General features: G+C 40.5%; 1 protein-coding gene across 3 annotated transcripts in view; it reads left to right on the top strand.

Annotated features, from left to right (window-relative positions):
• Positions 1-900: 900 nt before the first annotated feature.
• The window catches only part of ABHD6 (abhydrolase domain containing 6, acylglycerol lipase), a 40132-nt gene continuing 18217 nt past the window's right edge, over positions 901-22815 (top strand). Inside the window, exons 1-3 of one of the 3 annotated variants that reach the window (XM_039858535.1) lie at positions 901-1040; positions 9198-9262; positions 14656-14808. In XM_039858535.1, the coding sequence (XP_039714469.1) occupies positions 14690-14808 (119 nt within the window). In that variant the 5' untranslated portion in view covers positions 901-1040; positions 9198-9262; positions 14656-14689. The remainder of the gene's footprint in view (positions 1041-9197; positions 9263-14655; positions 14809-22815) is intronic. The other 2 variants (XM_039858536.1, XM_039858537.1) reach the window with 2 other exon arrangements.

Here is a 22815-nt window from a genome sequence, read left to right as displayed (position 1 = left end):
GTCCCACCTAGATACGAGTGAGAGGCAGACAACAAGCCATATACTCAGCTCTCAGCACAGCAGGAAGACCACCCCCCAGCCCCTGCCAGCCAACACGCACACCCCTAGCACATAGTAAATGCTCAGTAAATATTTGTTAAGTGAATGCATAAACACTTTGATGGAAGAAACTCCCAGTGCAGTGTGGGCCCACAGGGGACTTAAGGAAGGCTTTCCGGAGGAAGTGACATTTAAATTGTAGCATGAAAAAGAGGAAGGAGTAGCCAGGCCAAGCAGAAAAGGAAGGAACAGCCCAGGCAAAAGGCCAGGTGATAGAGTTCAGCCTGTGTGCCCTGGAATACTAGGAAATGAGGCTGAAATGGTAAATTGAGGCCAGGTGCTCAAAAACCCAGGCCTTGATGTTAGAAAACACCACTGAATTTAATACATAACTGTTATGCTCCTTTACCTATATTTTTTTGCCTAATGAGGTTTACTTGTCCTTAAAAGTTAAAAATTGACCACAGTGGGGATTTAAACAGTGGTAGTTGTTCAGTAAATGAACAATGCCCCTACCAATTCTTGGCGTCGCACTGTGGAACGATGGCGCCTTGGGTTTCAAACACTCTCGCATACCCCAAGTGAGCAGAGGAGGGTGACTGCGTTCTGCCCTCTGTAACCGGACCTGCGCTGTGGGAAACACTGTAGGCGCTTGTGCTGGGGTTTTGGCTCTTAGACACAGGTTGCTGTGGTGGGGTTTTGAGGGTCACTACTTTACCCTTCAGGCTTAACGCTATGAGCCTGGGGCACGGAGATGATGGAGGTTCTCGTCCTGGAACCAAGACGGATCATGGCAGCTGAGGGCGCGCGGGGGCGGAGCCAGTGTTACCGGCGGAGGACGCAGACTCGCGCGCGGCGCCTTTAAGGCATCCTGCAGAGCTGGGCGTCGGGAATTGCGAGTGAGGTGAGAGCGAGCGCTGCGGCCAGATGAGAGCAGCGCGCTGGGGATGAGGATCCGCGTCCGGATCGCGTAGCAGATACCCAGGCGGCTGTCAGGTCAGGTGAGCGCGGGCGAGGCAGGGATGGGTACCTGAGAGCGGGGTATACGGGAGCTCCCCCAATGATCCAGCGACCTGCCCTGCTCTTCGGAGTTGGGATGCCTGACCTCTCCCTAGGCGCACGGGGCGAAGTCGGGTCGGGGACCTGCACCTCTCTTTCTACTCGATTCCTCCGCTCTGGCATCAACCTTCGCCTGCTCCCTTTGAGTGCTGGGATAGGTTTGACATTCCAGAATCCGGGTCCCCTCACTTCCCGGGACTGGGCTGCTTGCCTCTCCAAGCCCCGGACAAGGCGAGGACGGGTGGGGACCTGCACCTTCTTTCTACTTCTCCTCCCCACCGATCGCACTGGCTCCAGCCTTTAGGCGCCCATCCCAGTGTCTGGCTGTTTTGGAGGCTCCTGCACCCGCGTCGTTCCCACTTCCCGGGGAAGGGTTGCAGTTCGCCCTCTCAGCCGATGTCACTTCCTCCCCACCCGTCCTAGACATCTATACCCCTCAAGACCTCTCCCAGCCAATACCCCCCAGCTCCTTTTTCCCCAGCCCGCCTCTGTTCCCTCGCCTTTGCGTTTCCTCCTCCCTGCAACCTCAACCGACTGAAAATCAGAGAGACTTGGGTCCAAATCCCGACTTTACTTCTTGCGAGCTCTGTGGCCATGGGCCAGTTACCTAACCTCAGTTTCTGGTTATAGTACCTGCTTCAGAAGGCAGTGGTAGGATTCAGATAAAACACTGGCCCTCCCACAAGCGGTAAGTACTCAATACATACCCACTATTATGAAGAGTGAGTGATAATTGACCATCACTTCAAATTACTGGAGAAATGATTTAACATTAGTTAAATGCTCACACTGACTCAGAGGTGGGCCAAGGGAATTTGGGCCAAGAAGAGGTAAGCACTTTTTTATGCTCAGAAAGACCTGTGAGGCTTTCTTCTACTCTAAACCACCCATTGCCTATGCAATAAAAGCTAGAATTGCCTTTCTATTTTTAAAAAATTATTTTATTTTTCAGTTCTAGTTGATATTCAATATTTTATATTAGTTTCAGGTATATAGTGTAGGAATTAGACATTTATATAATTTATGAAGTGATCTCCTTGGTTAGTCTAGTACTTGCCTGGCACAAAACATAGTTATTACAATATTACTGACTATATTTCCTATGCCGTATTTTACATCCCCCTGACTATTTCGTAACTGTCAATTTGTACTTCTTAATCCTTTCCCCTTTACACCCAGTCCCCTAACTTGATTCCCATCTGGTAACCATCAGTTTATTCTCTTTATCTGTTAGGTAGTTAGGCAGGCATGAGCAACAGGAGTGAAGGCCCAACTTTGTAACCATGGAAGCCTCCCTCAAAGACCTTCCTTAAGGACCTCCCAGAAATACCTCCCTTTTAGGATTATACATTATCTCAAATCCTAGAGTAAAAAGGCCATAAAAGCTGCTGGCCTAACCAGCCACAAATGCATGTGCAGAAAGTACTATCCTAACCTGCCTATTATAATGATGGTATCAGCTTCATGATACCATCATTATAATATCATGCCTGTGCCCGGAAATTCCTGAATCTAATTATAATAGAGTGAATTTTGGGTAAGTACATGCACGATAGGCAAAGTGTTACATAACAGCTAACCATTAGTCAAGGAGACCTCACAAAGGATGGTCTAGGGCCTCCCATCATGGCCCAAATATAAATAGACCTTCCCACTTCTGTGTGGTTATAGCTCTCTTCACTGAAAACCTGCCCTTTCCTTGGAGTGTGTACTCTATTATCTTTTCATCTTCCATATTCCACAGGGCTACAGCCTTCCTTAGTGTGGCCTGTTTCCTTCTAGAATATACTTTTAAACAATCTTACTTCTAAATCTCACTGTGCTAGAATTGTCTCTGTAACAGTGAAAAGAACTGAGAATCTCCAGGGTACTGGGTCAGCACTATAGTTCAGATAGCCCCAATGGTAACATATCTATGACTCTGTTTCTGTTTTTTTTGTGTGTGTTTTTTTTTGTTTTGTTTTGTTTTCTTATTTTGTTCTTTAGATTTCATATATAAGTAGAATCATATGGTATTTGTCTTTCTCTAACTTATTTCACTTAACATAACATTTCTAGGTCTAGCTATGTTGTTACAAATGGTAAAGTTTAATTTTTTTAAATGCCTGAGGGCTTTCTATTTTTTAGCTTTAAAAATTGATAAGCTTTGAGTTCTGTGAGGATCCACACACCTAGAGTGAATGTGTGAATGCAGTCTGTGCAATTGTAAGTAATTACAAAACCTTATGATATGAGAAAAAAAACCTTGTTTTTAGCAGCAACCTTGGTTTGCAGTGTGTGTTGATTCAGGCCTGTCTTGGGGGTATAGGTTCCAATCAAAGATTATTTGTGGATTTGAAGGGAAAGAAAGAAAGGGTCAGTATTTTATCCTAGATGGCCATTAGATAGCTAAGAGTAGAAATAAGCTTCCCTGTCAAGGTATTTGGAACATGCCGGAAAACTAGTTCTGTATGTTGATAAAACATTTATCTTAAAATTTCTCATAAATTGATCCTTTATTAGAATAATTTTGAATTCCAATTGATAATTTAAAGACTGTTGAGTTTAGATATCTAAACACATAAATGTTGTAAATTTCACAGTTCTTTGGACATTAGTAGGCTCTATAACTTTTCTTTCTGTGACCCTGTAGGGATATAAAAACTTTTGTACTACCCAATATGGTGGCCACTAGCCACCATGTAGTTATTTAAATTCAAATTAATTAAAATAAAATTCACAATTCTGTTCTTGAGTCACACTAGCCACATTTCAAGTGCTGTGATAGCCACATGTGGCCAGTGGCTACTATATTGGGCAGAGCAGATTGAGAACATTTCCGTGTTCCAATAAAGTTTTATGGCACAGGAGTGTTTAGATCAATAAGGCCACGGAAAGCTACTTGATTATGGGGTTAAGTTCCATTCCTTCTGGCAAGTCATCTGCAGGCCAAGAAATGGAGTGTGCGGAGGATGTTTCATTGTAAAAAATAGAGATCTTAATAAATCCCCATAGCCTCATTTTGGCTGTCTGGCTCAGAGGCTTTTCACACTGCCAGATTCAAAGTATGGTGGAGAGGGTGGAATATAATGAAATGTCTGAGGACAGTATTTCTCTACCCTGGCTGGAAGTTAGAACCGCCTAGGGAGCTTTAAAAAATTACTCCTGCCTGGCCTTTGCCCCAGGCCAACTGCATCTGAATCTCTGGAGCTGTGGGTGAAGGTGAGGGGTGAGGGGTGGGGGAGGGGATAGGAATTCTATTTTTAAAAAACTTCTTGGCAGATTCTAATATGTAGCCAAGGTTGAGAACAACTGCCTTCAAAACTGTGAACTTAAAAAATATCTTCAAGGAATGGAAGTGTTTCGATGTAGATATAGCGAGTGGCTGAAAATGTTCAGCATTGATTTACTGTGGTAATAAATGGAGGGTTACAACTGAGTGGGCTCACTTCCTCTAGGGGAACTCTGAACTGAAGGCAGCTTTGCCTCCCAGGGGCATTTGGTAGCCTCTGGAGACATCTTTCCTTGTCACAACTTGGGTATGGCATCCAGTAAGTAGGTAGAGGCCCGGAATGCCAATAAATGTCCTATAGTGCATTGGACAGCCTCCCACAATAAAAATGTGCTATAATTGAGAAACTCTAATCTAGATATAATTTTTGCAAACCAAAGTCCTCTCTGACCTTGGATGTTGTTGCCTCTTCAAAGAAGATGAAGATATGCCCCTAAACCAAGTGCTCAGAAACTCTCTTGATCGTGTGACAGGCTTCATGATCCCAGAAGCAATGTAGGTGTTACTGCCTGTGGTTGAATGTTTGGGGCTCTACTAAGGAAACTGCCGATTTAGGGAGACAGAGCAATCGGAAGAAGATGTGAGCAGAGCTTATATCTTCTTCTTGTTAAATAATTACCTGAGATAATAGAAGCTTTTGCTCTGTAGACCACAGTTAATTTTAGACTGTAATAAAGAATAAAAAGCATTTATTTAAGCAAAAAGAACTGCAGCCCAGGAGACAGACTCAGATAGCAACTTAAATTATGTTCCACTGAGACATAGGGGAGGCCATCTTTAATAGATAAAGTTCTCACCCAAGTTCCCAATTTTATGCAAATGAGGTGTCCAAATTGTTCAGTTCTGATTGGATGAGGCAGCTCTCAGTCTATACTGTTGATAGATAGATGAAACCAGGGCTTCCCTGCAGTGGTTGACTCAGGCGTAAACAAGTGATGCATAACACAGGGAGCCAAGAGTTCAGTCTGAGATTCTTCCTGGTCTACAGAGTACATGAGGAGCCAATGTCAGCAAATGGCCACTAGGCTCTTATTATTTATAAAATTTAGGCCATCAGTTGACTATGGGGAGCCCATCTCAGCAGATAAATTTCTTCTCAGACCCCGAGTGCTGTGACAGATACAGACATGTCTTTGAGGAGCTTGCTGCCTAATGGAAGTTACAGCCAGTGTTCTCACAAGTACTATGATAAAAGGCGCAAATCACAAATGCCGTGAGAAAAGAGTGTTCGTACAAAATACTCTGAGATGTGGAGAATGAAGCAGAGGTTATTAATGACTAGTGGGAGATGGGGCGAGGGGAAAGGAAGGTTAACTGGAGGAGATGACTCCTAGCTCTGCCAAAAGATTTGTGAAAAGAAGATGGGGTCGGTCGAGGGTGTCTTCCAGGTAGAGAGAGTAGGGGGGAAATGGAGAAAAATAGAAAACCAATTTAGGTACAGTCACCAGAGGGTCAGATTATCAGTGTGTCTCATATCTGATTCCCCACAGTTTCCAGGTTGTAGAGGGGAAACAAGTATCATAACAGGAAAATATTGCCACTTACAAAGTTAGATCCCACTCTATCATCCCTCCCCATTTTCAACCCCCGTGTCCTGCCAGGCTCAAGAAGCATGCATATCTTGGTCATCTGTCTCTCCCAGGTAGGACATTTTGCAAATACAGGACAAACAGTGGAAAGTGAAATTGTAACTCTGTGAAGCAAGGATGTTGGAGAACTGCTTGAATGACATGTCCAGGCAGTAATAGATGAGGATATGGAAATGTGAGACCTGTTAATTGATGACAAAAAAGGGAGAGAGACTTGAAAGTCAAGAATTAAAAAGCTCTTGAGAAATCAGTAAAGTATTTTTGCAGAAATGTCCTCTTTATGATAGCATTGGTTTATCATACTATAAGACAGTCTACCTGATATTTATTTTTTGTTTTCAAAATTAGCACAGGATTGCAATTATAACCTAAGTTTTGTTCAGTATTTATTATGGCTTTTAAAATAGACCGGTTTTGATTTTTGTTTGTTTGGATAAAGTTCTAGACAAAACTGTTTTACTCTTAGCCATTGGTCTAAATTTTGCCTGTGGCTTTACTGCATCTCCCTTTTTCCGATGCGAATTTTCCTGGGTTACAGAGATCTCCTCCTCTGAGGAGATTCTGCCCACAAATAAGGTGGGGAACAGCTCACCAAGGGCCTTGAATGCTGGACCTCATGCTGGGAGCTGGAAATCTTGTCCTGATAGAACCCTGCTGGCTGTTTGTAATAAAGCTCCTTTTTGTCTAACACCGACTTTGTTCCTACAATTAGAAAATAATGTAGGCCACCTTCACCTCCTTCAGAAATGACAAAACTCTCTTTGATCTCCTTGCTTTTCCTTTTTTTTTTTTTTGTAGGAGCACAGATTCTGGCATTGGGAGAATGTTTTTGGGTGCCGAGGTTCTATTTTAGGCCCTCTGCTATTGCACACCCATATAGAGGGCTATTTTAATTCTTTTCAGTCATGTGGAAAATTGGCCCTATGTGATGCTCTTTCTAGCACTTTACCTTTGAGAGGTGGCCTCGGCTGATAAAGCATATGCATTCACACTGATTCATAGACTAAAAGATTATTCTGGGCTCCCCAAGAGCCTGAAGACTTAGGGGTCCTTAGAGGTGAAAGCTCAGGTGGATTTTGGCTCCTCTTCTCCAGCAGGAGACTGGCTTATGTTTCTCTAGGGTTTTCTTGTTTTAAGTATGATTTCGAGCAGGTGGTTATTACAGACTATCACCACAGCCCACATCTTGGACCCAGGGACGGAAGTTTTGAAAGTCCTCGGCTAGGTCAGGGCAGGTGTTGCATGTTTCATTCCCTTCCTTCTTGGCTAGTATGATTTTTAGAAGATATGCTGTAGGATCCACTACCAGTTACCTGCCTTCCACCTGTGCTCCTGATTGATCTACCTGCCTTTCCTGCCTCTGGCTGTGTTCTTTCTCTAGAGGATTGAGTGGCAAGATTTTCTGGTTCTCTTATTCTTTGCCCACAGGACCTTTCTAGATAGTCTGTTTCCTTGTCCACACTACTGCCCTAGGTGGCAGAAGTAGGGTAGAGGGCTGTGGGTTTGACTGGTTCTTGAGCAAGAACCCCCGTGAGGAACCAGTTGCTAGTGCTTTGGTGCAAAGTAGGCAAGAGTGGATCCTTTTATCAGTACCTCTCCCAGAACCGCAAAGGAGGTATGAATTTCTGGTTTTTGGACCACGAGTGGTTCCAGGATGGAAATTTTTATCTTCTATCTTAGAGGGCTTAAGAACTTTAGTTCCTGCCGAGTTGACTTAACCTTTGGAAAGCCACACCTTTGGACAGCCACACGGGGCAGGAGACACCTAATCTTTGTTATCTGAGTAGACAGCCAAGCCATCTAGCTTGTGTAGAGAGAGGATTTTCAGCCTAACAGCATTCACATTTATATTTATTTCCTTATAAGGAGAAACTATTGAGTTTTGGTTGCTCTCTCTAGTGGGCCTTTTTAGTTAGCATAGGGTCCAGGACTGGCCAGTAGAACATTTTGTGATAAGTTTGTGAAAATTTTTTCCTGTCCAATATGGTAGCTACTAGCTAGCTACATGTGGCTATTGAGCATGTGGTATGTGTCTAGTACAAAGGAAGAACTGAATTTTAAATTTTATTTAATTTTGATCACTTTAAATTTCAACAGCCACATGTGGCTTAGTATTAGACAATGCAGGATAGACCATTGTTTTATTTGAGGAGTTTATTTTTAATTAAATAGGGAAAACTCAATATATACACATGATAGCAATTCAAAAGGTACAAAAGGTATCAGTTAAAAGTCTCCCTCATCTTTGCCCTTAGTCCCTAAGTTTCCCTTCTCAGTGCCAGCCATGATTACCAGTGCCATGACTACCAGTTTCTTGTATATCTATCCAGAAACATTTCACACATATGTAATCATAATGTATATATTTCTTTCTCTTGCTCAGTGCAAGAGGTATTATTCTATCCCTTCTCTTCTGTTCCATGCTTTTTTGAGTTAATAACGTACCTTGTAGATTAATACCCATAGAGACAAATAAAACTGCCTTATTATCTTAATGGCTCACATTTAAGTTCATTTGTATTTAATAGCTATATATTATACTTCTTTATAAAGTTCTACCATCATTTACTTAACACGTTCCCTATATCTGGGCATGTGAGTTATTTCCAATCTTTTGCCATAACAAAGGATACTGTAACAAATAACCTTGTAAAAACATTTTCACACATGTTCATGTGTAAACATTCCAGAAGTGAGATCGCTAGGTCAAGGATATGGGCATTTTACATTGCCGAAGGTTTTGCCAATTGCCGTCTACTGAGTCTGTTGATTGGAATGTAAATTGGTACGTTACATGAAAGCATCTGTTCCTCCACAGTCTCAGCAACACAGTCTGTTATTAAACTTTTTGTTCTTTGCCAGTATGATAAATAAAGATCACCATTACCTTGTAGATTTAATTTGCATATCTCTTATTATAAATGAGATTGAGCATCGTTTTATATGTTTCAGATTTCTTTTCTGGTAAATTATTCAGATCATTTGCTCATGTTTCTATTGGATTTTTTTTTGTGTTGTTTGTATTGGTTTGTACATTAAAGAGCTTAGTCTGACCATCATGCAGGTTGCTTAACTGGAGGAGGTGACTTGAATAACTGGCAACCATAAAGCCACATGATGTTTTTTACTTTGCCTGTGCCTTCTCCTCCCGCAAAGCGAATAATTTGCTGACTGTTAGCACTTCATTCATATTTCCTAATATGATTAAGTGCTTTTTCATTTTTTTCTTGTGATTTCAGAATCTCATTTTCATCTTCCGCTAGAACCAGTAGTGGTTGGGAAAGAAGGCTGTGTTCTTTGAAGGGTGAGTATGGATTTTTAACACCATTGATTACCAGAAAAAAAGAAAAGCAGTCCTTAATGAGCTTGGGGCTCCTCTGTAAACTCCCTTGAGACCCCTCTGCAGGCCATCCTGTGGTAGGTGCTCTCTCAGGTTCAGTAGGTCTGATGGGAGGAGTTTTGGCACCTAAAGGCTTTCAGAGCGTAGATACTCACCCAAAAGCCCTCTACAAATGGTTCACAAAGACTTTACCAGGAGCTGGGCACTAACTTTGAAGGGAGTCTAGAAGACCAGGGCCTGTGGGGACCAGGATGCTTAACTGGAGAGTATGACTAGCCCTGAAGGCAGAGAAGAATTCATCAGGCAGCCAGGACATGAATATGCTCCATATGAAGGGGGCAGTGTGAGGAAGGACAAAACAGGAGGCTGTGTGGGGCTTGCATGAGGGCAAGAGTTGGTTATCTGGAGTTCAGGCAGAGACGTGGGCATCCAGACCAAGAAGTCGAGTTGGGATCATATGGAATGGTCAGGATTTACATTAGATCAGAGCAGCCTAATCTCTTGTGGGAATTGCGAAGATTCCTCTGGCAGCTGGTGGTAGAAGAAGTGGGCTGTGAAAGAGTAACGTGTACAGAAATGGAAGCAAGAGGCGAGGACCTGAACCGCCACGTGGTGGCTGAGGGAGCTGTGTGTGGTCTGACTCATACGAAGTCTCCCACCTGGTGGGAATTTTTCTTCCCACCCAACATTTGAACCAAAGTCATGTAAGGAATTGGTAGTAAAAGGCTCTCAGGGGTGTAAAGCCCCTAAACTGTGCTGTCCAGTAGGGTAGTTTCTGGTCATATGTGGCTATCAAACAATTAACATGTGATGGGTGTGACAGAAGAACTGAACTTCAAACTTTATTTCATGACATAAATTTAAACAGTCACGCATCAAACAATGCAGTTTGTTTAGACTGGACAAGTCAGCTCCAGTGCTGGCACCTCTCCACCATCGTGGGGAGCAAGTGGGAAGAGTGGAAGATGCATTTGAGTCTGGGAGACTAGACTGATGGGGATGCTGTCGGCAGAAATGAGTGAATCGGGAGAAGGGGAAGACATGTCTGAGACGTCGTACAACTGTTGGGTCATGGGTGTGGTCAAACAGGCTTTTGGAAAACTCTGGAAGGATATCCTGGTATGTTGATTTTTGAATTCCCTGCAAGAAGGAGTGGTGGGGGGATATAGGAATAGAGAGCTCTCCAAAGAAGACAGAGGAGAGCATTATAATACTCTGGGGAGAGAAAAGGGAGAGCATCTCAGGACCCGAGCCAAGTGTGCTCACAGCCATGGCTTGTTTCAACAGCAGGGCTATTAGAGATGCAAAGTACAGAGGAGGAATGGGCTCAGCCAGAGTAAGGGGGAGGCAATAAGGTCCAGAGGGCAGAGATGTATATCTTTATGGCAGTATTTTGGGATTGTGCCACACTTTCAGTGATGACTGGGCAAGCTTAGCTTCCTGCTTGGAAATTTCAGTGTGATTTTCCTCCATGATGGAGAAGATATATATGAAAAGGAGTTAGAATTGCCCATTTCTCGAATTATTCTGTCTCATCAATTCTGGGGCTTCTACACAAGAGAATCTTATCGTCTTTGTGTCTATTTCAGCTGTTGATAAGTACTGATACTTTTGAGTAATCGGTTTATCTTTATAAAAACCTGGTTCTGAAATTAGTGTTGGATTGATGCAACAATATTTAACAGCTAGGATATTATACTCAGATTTCCAGAATGTAGTGTTTTTCTAGTAGAGAAGAATGTGGAAAGAATTTTTACATCACAGAACTAAAGGAAAAAAATTATAAGCAGGACTGGATACTTTTTAAAAGACACCAGCAGGAATAAAGTAATAAGCTCACTGATAACTTGTAAAGTTGCTCTTTAAACAGTTCTAGGGAAGTGCGAAGAATGTCGATGAGGACATTCATAACCGATGCAACATATGTACCTGTTTACAGCAAGCACTGAGAGAAGGCAAAGGTAGCATGACCCAGGGACACCTACAGGGTTGGACTGAAATGTAAGGCATACCATTTCCTAACTAGGCAATGTTGGGGGAATTTATTAACTTCTTTAAGTCTCAGTTTCTCTATCTTTAAAATCGGAGAAATGCTTCCTGCCTCATACTATTTGAGGGATAAAGTGAGAGGATATATATGAACTGCCTATGCAGGGCTTGGCTACAGTATGTAGTTAATAGAGGTGGCTGTCGCTCTTATATCTTTGGCTATGGTGGTAGTGGTCATGGTTATTATTGTTATTATTATTGCATGGTTAATATTATTATATTATTGCTATTATAATAATTATTGTTTTGAAGAGACCAGGACTTTAGTTTGTCAGATTTGATGAAATATGTGTATATATCTGGAGAAAGGAAAGATTCTATGAAAGTATTTATACTCTATTCATTCTTGGAATTTTGCTTATACCCTAATACTAAGGTGTTGGGACTCAGGATTCCCAATTTCCAAAATCTGAGAACATTAAAAGACACGTTATGAGAACATCGTGACACGTTATGCCCTACCCCTAGTACCAGACTAAACTTGGGAACATGAGATGCAATGTATTCTCTATCCAATTAATCTTTGTCCCTGTGTTTAGAGATAAAGGTCCTGAATGCACAGCTTGGATATTGACAGGAGGAGGCCTAGTAGCAAGCTCCAGCCTAGGCTGTGAGAATGGGTTGTCCTCCCTGGTACCATGACAGTCAGCTGTCCTTCTTGACTTCGCCTTGCTTCACACTGTGCTGCAAATCCACTCAAATCTCTGTCTTTAACACTGGGGTGCCTCACTTTACACAACAGTTACGCAAAATGAGTGCATTCTTCTTTTAAATCTATTCAGGCAATAAGCATTATCAAGCAACAAATATTTGCCAAGTTCTGTTTTATGTTCTGGGAGAATATAACAGAGAACAAGATTCTTGTGGGGTCATGCCAGATTCTACTCTGTAATTGCTGGCATAATTTTAGAAACATTTTAAAAGTCGCGACGGTCGGAAAAGACAAATGATTTGGATATAAGTTCTCATTTAATAGATGAGGAAACCGAGGTCTCGTAGCTGGTGTGTGGAAGAACCTGGCTGGAGAGAGCCAGGTAGAATGCCTGCCCCTCTCAGCCTGCCTGTGCGTCACGCCAATCTGCCCCAGCGGTAGCCATTCGTATATCACCATCATGATTTTCACCAGATCTGTGTATTGCCTAGTTAGCATTTTTTTTTTAATCGATTCCTTCTTTTACCTTAAATTAACTTAAAAAATTAATTAAAAAAATAAATTAATTTCCATCCCTACTATAAATTGGAAGTATCCATAAAAATCAATACAAGGAAACAATAGTATTAAATAGCTAAATGTTGTTGCCCACAGGAGGCTTAAGAGTTAGAGAGCTAGAGAGTTAGAGAGCTGTTTAATGACACCGAGTTTCTCATTGACCTAGGCAGGACTGAAAAAAAAAACTGAAAAGATAACTTGTATATCTTTTGTAGCGTGTCAGTGTTATGTAATGCTGTGTAGCGCTGAAGCATTATTTAGTGTTCTCCTGCTCCCAGTGTTAAATAGGTGACTCCTCTGGGAGTTTTGTAATTAGTGAAAGAGGAAAATAGTCTCTTACAGCATCATTGTGAATGGTTGTCCTTAAAACGAACAGGATTGAGCCCATTTTGTAACTTTGCTTTTCATTAGTTCGTTTGCACCTTATTTGTGTCCTGTGCTATTCTAGTCACTGAGGAAGAACGTATGATTGTCCTTTCCTTTGAGGAGCTCTGGTTGTAGAAGGAGAAACAGAACAATGATTTAGGTACGCTGGAAAAAGTGACTTTTTTTTTCCCCCCATGACTGAGAAACTGAGAGGGCAGTTGAATCAGAAACGCAATATAGTGCTTCTGTCCAATAAGGTAGCAGCTTTCATTCCTGTACACTTGGGACTGCACCCAGATAAAGGGTGCATATATAACTGAAAAGAACCATCTGACCCACTGATACGTTCTTCTGTCTCTCCTTCTCCAAATCTCTTACAAGAGATAAGACATCTAAATGGAGTTGTCACATCGTCGTGGAAAAATTAGGGGAGATAAGTGTGGGTATTTAATAGCAAAGAGGTTACAAAGATTGGGGAAAGGCCATTTGGGAAAAAAAAGAAAAAAAAGACAAAGTGGAGCTTGGTGCAATAGGAGTGGGTCCAAGTCAGAAATCTATTACATAATTATGACTCTACCAGATGAATGCCCATGCACAAATAAGTAACTTCTATGAGCCTATTTCCTCAGCCTATAAAACAGGGGATAAAATACCCTTTGCCTATTTCGCAGGGTTGGTGTACTGTGTCAAGGATTGGTAAGTTACAGCCCACAGACCAAATTTCTCTTGCAGCCTATTTTTTAAAATAAAGTTTTATTGAAATACAGTTATGCTCATTCATTACGTGTTGTATATGGTTGCTTTTTTACTACAATGGCAGATCCAGCAGTAGTGGCAGAAACCCAATGGCCCACAATGCTAAAATACTTATTTTGTGGCCCTTTACAGAAAATGTTTGCCTATCCCTGTGCTCAGTGATTGTGAGGTCATGCTGTGCCATTATGAGTTTATTATAAAATTGGAATACATATCAGTTGACAGAGATATGGGGGACAGATCTCTCCATTTCACAGGAAATAAGAAGGAAGTAACAGCTGCTGTTACTAGTCTCATGTGCAGCCATTCAGTGATATTCTCTGTGAATACAAGCATTCATGTGTACTTGTATATTTTTTCATTTTTTTAAAGGTCCTATGTCCTCCCTAACTTTTAATTTTTAAAAAATTGCTATAGAAATTTTTAAACCTATAGAACCTATAGAAAAGCTGAAGTTTGCCACGTAACCTTCACCTAGATTCACCAATGGTTAACATTTTACCATATTTGCTTTATTTCTCTCTCCTTTCCCCCAACCAACACACATGCACATGCATGCACACACTATTTTTTTCTCTCCTCAACTTTTAAAAGTGAGTAGCAGATATCACTATACCTCACCCCTTAATACTTCAGCAGACACCTCCTAAGAACAAGGACATTCTCCTACATGCAAAGGTAACCACAACTTCACGGTCACACTCAAGAATTGTAACACCGATACAGTAATATTATCTAATATCCAGTCCTTACTCAGATTTCTCCAATTGTTCTAACAATTTCTTTTGTAGCTGAAAATAAAATCCAGGAAGTCTTCTTTGCAGGTAGTTGTCTTGCCTATTTAGTTTTCTAAGCAATTGCCTGCTTTTGTTCCTCCTCATCTTTACCCTTATTCTGGGTCTTTCGCTTTTCTTTTCCCCCTTGCTTCTTCACCTTTTCTCTTGAGACAGAGTTTCAATACTGTCATTCTCTGCAGCCCCTGCAGGTGCCAGCTAGCCTTAAAGAGCAGAATGGATCTTGACGTGGTTAACATGTTTGTGATCGCGGGCGGGACGCTGGCCATCCCAATCCTGGCATTTGTAGCCTTGTTTTTCCTGTGGCCTTCGGTGCTGATAAAAATCTATTATTGGTAAGTTAATTTTATAATTGAAGTTTTTGAGGGTATTATAATAGTTTCATCTTCTCTGCTTGTCTTTTTGGTTGTTGTTCAACATTTTATCACGAAATATTTCAAACATACAAAAAGGTTGAAAGACATTCTTTGAATTTTGGGAGTGTTTCTGAGGAATTGGTGGTAGCTTCTCACAAGGTAAATTCTTTCAGGTTCCTGTTAGCGTCTTTGCCCAGGAGGCCAACCACCCTCACTCCCAAAGTCACTGATTCTTCCTTAAGCAAGGATTATGCACATTTATGGGAATTCCTTTGGCAGTTTCTTGGTCATTGGATACTGATCTAGTGATGTTCTGATAGGTTCGGTGATGTGCTCTGATAAATGAATTCGAGCAGGATGGTGGAGATGGCATGCGTAGAAGAGAATGGTTTTAGATTTATTCCAAAAGTGTTCATTAGTAAAGGGACAGAAAGAAAAAGATGTTTCCAAAACTTCCGTCAGCCTTATACCACCTGTATATTACCTCTACTTCTGTATTTTCTTTAGAGTAAGTCAGTTTTTTTATAGCTTAAATCAATTTATTTTAAGAGTAATATAAATATCATTACCTTAAGTGAAAAGCTTGTCATACTTGCCATAAGTAGTAAATTAACATAAGAAAGTAAAAATAAGCAACTACCATTAAACAATGTTCTTAAATTCTAGCCTAGAGATACTGCTACCTGCCAAAGACTCTGTGTTTCCTTTCTCTATGTTACAAAGTCTAAGAGAGTTGTGAAAGATGTAGCAGCCCTAAACAGAGCCTTTCTCCTTGATGAAATCAGAAAGTTAACATTTGAAAAGAAGAGTAGCTTTCTCGTGATGGTATCAGTGACTTTTTATGCCACAGTCCATTTACCAAATAAAATCTCCCTACCCACCCCCATAGTGAAGGAAATACCAAATTAGATCTAATTCATCCTTGTGCCATAGGGAAGCACACTGAGATTTAACTGGGACTTTGTGCAAGTTAGAACTACCTCTAGTGTACCGAGAGAAGAATGCAGGAAGGTTGTACCTGTGCCCTTTATCTGCCCTCCTTTCTGGCTCCCTTTTGTTTCTTAGAGTGTGGAATTTTCCACCTGCCAACCAGACTCTGATCCTTGAAAAGAAGCTAATTGAACAGAAAGGAGGTTTTCTTCTTTCACTCTCTCACTGGCTCTTGGGAGGTAGGGACCCCTTCAGAGGCTCACCTAGGACCCACCTCTGCATTGACAGAAGCTGAGCATCCAGCTGTTTAAATGCCATTGTCCTTGCAGCACTGCCGGCAGGTGTACTTTGGGGCCAAGTCTCCTGTGTAGCCTGACGTGGAGAGGACGGAGTTGTGTGCCCCTTGTATCCTTGCAGAGGCACGGACCTCTACACACACATGCCATTTTCCTTAAACAAGTCAACCTGAAGCAGAGAACGCCTTCCAGTGGTGTGGCTGGTAACCATGGATATGGCTGCCTACAGAGGCGTGATTATATGAAGGCTCATTCCATCCCCTCCGTGCAGAAACCAGCCTCCATACTACAATCCCTGGGTTTCTTGGGCTGTCAGGAGAAGGCTTTCAGAGTCAGAGTTTCAGTATAATTTTAATATTTGATTTTTAAAGAGAAAAATAACTTCATAGTAAATAATTCACTTTTTTATTGCGTTAAAATTCACATAACATAAAATTCATCATTTTAGAGTGTACAATTCAGTATTTTTACTATATTCACAGTGTTGTACAACTATCACCATCATCTAATTCCAGAACATTTCCATCTCCCCAAAGGAACCCCCATACCCATTAGCAGTCATTTCCAGTTTTCCTCCCCTTTCATCTGCTGGCAACTAGTAACTATATTCTATGTCTTTAGATCTGCCTCTTGGGGACATTTCATATAAATGAGATCATACAATTTGTGGCCTTTTGTGTCTAGCTTCTTTCACTTAGCATCTTTTCAGAGTTCATCCATGTTGTACTATTTATCAGTACTTCATTCGTTGTTGTGGCTGAATAATGAATATATAGTTAAACTGCATTTTATTTATCCAAATGGACATTTATATTGTTTCCATTTGGGGCTATTATATGGAATGCTACATAGCAAGTAATTCATTTTTATTCACAATTAATACTACCCCAAACCAGAGAGGCCCCACAGAGCAGAGCATTCAATCCCTTATTGTCAGTATAGGAGCATGTGATCTTAAGGCCTGCCCATGCCTGTCACTCAGCTCAGAGCTGTGGCAGAGGACAAACACAATGCTCTTTATTTTGTGAACTCAAGCATGCAGGCCAAGAAGAAACCCAGCTAGTTGGGGAGAATGAAAATCCTAGAAAACCTTTCAGATCATGCCAGGTGGCATTGTCATATGGGAAACTGTGATTATAGTAATAGAACCCATGATGCCATTGCAGAGAGCTGTCAGAAATCCTGTGAGTGGCTTCCCAAACTCCACCAAAACGCACTGCCCATTTCCTTCCCATCACCTCATTGCAAGTGACATTTATACAATGGTTGTCATAGGATGAGCAGCTTTGCTATAAGTTACTATGTCCCTTAACCGTAGCTACTCCAAAGGCCTTAATTTCCTCAGCTGCTCATAATGATCACCCTGCAGACCTGGGTTGGTCAGGTTAATTTTTAAGATTGCTACGTGAACAGGGACTACAGGTATTAGAGGTAGCCGGGTACCCCAAACCCCCACCCCGCTTCCTGCAATATGAGCATAGGGATGTTGTGAAATCATTACATCATGCACCCTCCTGGACTTCCCTCTGGGCTCCTCAGGGAACAGGAATAGGCAACCCTGGTAGGCCACAGCTAGTCTTCAGAGCAGCAATCACTAGGTCTAAGTATCCCTGGATCATGGCCAACTCGTTTCCACAGTGATGGGGGGGCCTATGATTGTTTCTGCACGAGGCGCCAAATGCTTCACTGTCAGTCAGCAGAGCCACAACTGGAGATGTCGTGGCCACTGGGGATAACATCAGGGGTAGCTCTGATTTTCATTGTGTAAAATAGCAAGACTATTCTTAAGATGAAAAAGACTGAGGTTTTTAAAGATTTTAGTTTTCCCAAAGAAACTCAGTTGTGAAAACAAGATGTATAAGAGAGAAAATCATATGTATAAGAGAGAAAAGGGGGTAAGAATTGGAAAAGAAGAAATGAAACTGACATTGTTTTCAGATGACATGATTGGTACGTAGACAGTCCAAAAGAATCTGTAGACAATTTGTTAGAATTGATAAGTGAATTTGACAAGACTGCTAAGTACAAGGTGAGTAAACAAAAATCAGTTAATATTCCTATATAACAGCAACAAATAGAAGATGAAAAAATTCATCATATCATTTACCATAGTATCAACAAATGTAAGATACCTAAGAATAAATCTAAAGAACAGTGTTGAAGGCCTCTATACAAAAAACTGCAAAGTATTAGAGAAATTTTGAAAGACCTAAATTAATGAGGGATAGATAATATTTGTGAGTTGGAAGACTTTCTGTCATAAGGAAGTCAGATTTCCTGCAATGATCTAGTGATTCAATGTACACTCATTTAAAATACTAGCAGAATTTTTTGATAGAATTTAATAAAGTTATTCTTAAATTTATAAGCAAAGAGCTAATTAAGCAAGACAATCTTGAAAGAGAGCAATACTAGATGATTTACATTACCAGCTATCAAGACTAATTAAGCAACTGTAAATTAAGACAGAGTAAAATTGGCACAAAGAAAGACAAATCAGTGTAACAGAAGAGTCCAGTAACAGATGCACATAGATATAGTCTCTTGAATTATGATAAAGATAACACTGCTTTGCAGCAGAGAAAGGGGACTGAGTCAGCTAGGTATTTATCTGGAAAAAAGTTAACCTTGACCCCTTTAGTAGGCAGAATTACTAAAATAGCCTCAGAGATTTACTACCTCTCTAATCCCCAGAACCTGTGAATATAGGGAACTATCACTCTCCTGGTTATGTTACATTGTATAAGGTTGACCACAACACAGGAAGATTATCCAAGTAGGCGTGGTCTAATCAATTAGCCCTTAAAAGTGGAGGGATTCCAAGCACTAGAAGGACTCACTGCTGTTGCTAGTTTGAAGTTGGAGAAGGCCACGTGAGAAGCAGAGAGCCCCTGGCTGATAACCAGAGACCTTAGTCCTATAACACAAGTAATAGGACTATGGTAAATGACCTCTGCTAACAACCCGAATGGACTTAGAAGCTGATTCTTTCCCAGAGCATCTAGATAGCCAGCTGATGCCTTGATTTCAGCCTTGTGATACCCTAAGTAGAGAACCCAGCTGAGCTTATGTCTGACTGCAAGAACTGTGAGCTAATAAATGGGTGTTGTTTTAAGCTAAGCTTGTGGTTATTTGTAATTAAGCAACAGAAAAGAAAAGGAAAGAATACAGCCTGATCTACAACCTCACACCACACACAAAAATCAAATCCAGATGGATTGTAGATCTAAATGTGAAAGGTGAAATGACAAAGCTTTTAGAAGAAAACAGAAAAACTTCATAACAGAGGTTATCCAGATGGCCAATAAACATGAAATAGTGCTCAACTTCATTGCCCATAAGGGAAATTCAAATTAAAACCACAATGAGATGTCATTATAGACTCAACAGAATGACTAAAATGAAAAAGACTGACTGATAATTCCAAATATTGGCAAGGATGTTGTATTAACTTCTTGTGACTGCTGTAAAAACTACCACAAACTGGGTGACTTAAAACAATAGAAATTGATTCTGGAAATCTTAAATCAAGGCTTCGGCAAGGTTGGTTCCTTCTGGAGGCTCTGAGGGGGACTCTGTTCAATGCCTCTTCCCCTACCTTCTGGTGATTGACAGTGATCCTTAGCCTTCCTTGACTCGTAGTTGAGTCACTCTAGTCTCTGCCTCTCTCTTCACATGGTATTCTTCCTCTAGAAATGACCCATGTCTATCAACTGATAAATGGATAAACAAATGTGCCATATCCATACAATGGGATATTATTTAGCCTTAAAAAGGTATAAACTACTGATAACACTCAAAATATGCATCCACTTGAAAACATTATGCTAAGTGAAATAGGCCAGACACAAAATGACAAATACTGTATGATTCTACTTATACGAGGTACCTAGCCTAGGCAAACTCATAGAAACAGGAAATAGAATAGAGATTACCAGGGGCTAAGGAAGGGAAGGATTGTGGAGTTTTTGTTTAAAGGATACAGAATTTCTGTTTGGGATGATGAAAAGTTCTAGAAATGAATAGTGGTGATGGTTGATGTATAACTCTGTGAATGTACTGAATTCCACTGAATTGTACAGTTAAAATGGTTAAATTGGTAAATTTTATGTTATCAGTATTTTACCACAGGGGAAAAAAAAAGAAATGTATAAGTACTTTTCTTCCGAAGTTCCTGTAAACTAGCAAAGGCAACACTTGTAAAATAAAGGTTCTAGACCCTGGGGGCCTTTCTCAAAGAGAAATCCCATGGAGGCTGCTTTTTGGGGCTTCAGTGGTGTCTGTCTCTGACACACGAGCTGTTCAGCTTTCGTGCCAAGATTGTTTGTAAAACAGCGGTCCCCTACCCCCTGGTACTGGTCTGTGGCCTGTTAGGAAACGGGCCGCACAGCCAGAGGTGAGCTGCGAGCCAGCAAGCAAAACTTCATCTGTATTTGCAGCCCCCAGCACCGGCATCACCACCTCAGCTCTACCTCAGATCATCAGGTATTAGATTTTCATAAGAGCACCGATCCCTGGTGCCAAAAAGGTTGGGGACCACTGCTGTAAAAGATCTTTCTCCTGAGATATTCATTCATCCCAACTTAATTCTTTTCTTTGTTTCTGTTCTGTAAGCTTGCAACTATTTCTAATCTCTGCCTTTGTAATGTTTATTATTTAGAGGTAATTTATTCTTTATTATTCTTAAACCAAAGTTGTCATTTTGTTTTGTTTTGCATCTAGGCCATTGGTCTTTCATAATTTTTTAACTGACCTGGTAGCTTAAGGAGTCTTGTTCCTACTCTTTCATTGAGAGGATCATTAGAAATCACTGAAAATATTGGTCCTCCAGCTCCTTGTTTCCAAAGCCTGGTAAAGTTTTTCATTGGATGTACCAATTAAATGAAAAACGTGGGTTAGTACCAAAGAGCTCCATCTGGTAATGAAGAAGCCCTCAATTCCTGAGCCTGGCACTCAGGCTGCCTCTCCGAGCCTATCTCCCTTCACTCTGGGTTCAGGTCATGCTTGGTTATCCTCCATGCCCTTGCCTTTGCTGTGCCCACCTCATGGCATACCTTTCTGCATTCTCTCCAGCTAATAGTTCTTAAGCATCCAGTCGCCTATGCAAACCTCACCTTTTTTATAAGGTCCTTCTAGCTCTTCCTTGATCTCATACTGTACTTTGTGTTGGAGCTGTAGAGAATTCGAAGATTATAAAAAGGTAACACAGAGAAAATATAAATTACTCATAACCCCTCAAATAATTTTCTTCAATGTCTTTTTTGTTCTCACTACCTCTCTTTCTCCATCTCGTCTGTACATAGTTTTAAAATTTTTTAACAGAATTGAAATCAATGGTATTAAAATATTAAGTTCTAATATTTTAATTGGAAAATGTTTATAATTTTCCTGTTATTACCTGTTCTTTGAAGATATAATTTTTAATAACAGTAAAATATTACATTGTATATGTTATAATTTATGGAATACATTTTCCATTTGCGGACATTAGGTTAATGTTGGTTTTTAAAATATAACTTAAATAACCTTGTCTTGAACATCCTTAGAAACGCTTTTTCCCCCAAGATTTCTGATTATTTTCTTGGGACAGATTATTCCTGGAAGTATGACTACTGGGTCAAAAGACATGAGGTTTTTAAAAGACTACAGATGTTTAATTCCAGACTGCTTTCTAGAAAGGTCAAATATTATCATTGTTTTTTTAAGGGCATTTTTTTTCTAGTTTAGAAGTTTATTAAAAAGGTATATCTTCTTGTGATACTCATTCCTTTGTTAGTGAAGTTGAACATGTTTCCTATGTTTGTTAATCATTACTATCTCTTCTACTCTGAGTAAATCTTTTCATTTATTTTGCCCATTATTGAACTGGGGTTTTAGCATGGTTCTTATCATTTTGTCAATCTGTGCCTGTCAATTTTCCCCCCAGTTTTCCCCCCAGTTTGTTGCAGTTTTTCCCCCAGTTTTCCCTTGAATTGGCAAGTGATATATTTTGAAGGATAGAATTTTTTTAAATATAATACTAGTAACTACCATTTATTGAATACTTGTCATATGCTGGGTGTTGAACAAAACTTTGTATATGGATTATCTCATTTAATCTTTACCATATCTTCAATAGACTACAATATTTCCCCATATTGTAGATGAGAAAATTGAGGTTCAAGATCATATAGTCAGTAAATGAATGAACTAGGATATGAATGAATGAACAAATGTATGTTATGGTGCACTATTTAGAATTTTGAAATATTATTGCTTTGTCATAAGAAGAGCTTTAAGCTAGCCAATTTTATTGTATTTTTAATGTTTTGGATAGGCAATATATTCATTGGGAAAGCACCAAAAGGAACATGATAAGTCTCCCTATCACTACTATTCCCGCTCCACCTATTCCTCACTGTATTACCACTTCTGCTCCAGATACTCATCTTAATGGTATCTCATATATGCTCCCATGCTTTTTGTATGCAGATCCATATAAATATAAATATACATCCTCCTCTCTCCTCCCATTGTTTTACATAAAGGGTTAAAACCAGTCAATTTAGGCTATTTGCTTTTGCAATACTTGGTTATCTTTGTGACGCAAATTAGCCACAAAGTTAATCTTTGATTGAATTGGTTGCCTTGCATCTTGAAGAGATTCTTCATGTAGAGAGTTCACGTTGTTTAGATGGTAATTTCGTATTGAAATCGATTTCAGGCCAAACTCCAGCATTGCCAAATCTTATGTAACCAACAGCAGCTGAGCCTTCAACCA

Source organism: Pteropus medius, unplaced genomic scaffold (assembly GCF_902729225.1).
Source record: "Pteropus medius unplaced genomic scaffold, Ma_sr-lr_union100, whole genome shotgun sequence".
NCBI classification, from domain to species: Eukaryota; Metazoa; Chordata; class Mammalia; order Chiroptera; family Pteropodidae; genus Pteropus; species Pteropus medius.
Note: the sequence above shows the minus strand (reverse complement) of the source record. Positions and strands in the feature narration are given on the sequence as shown.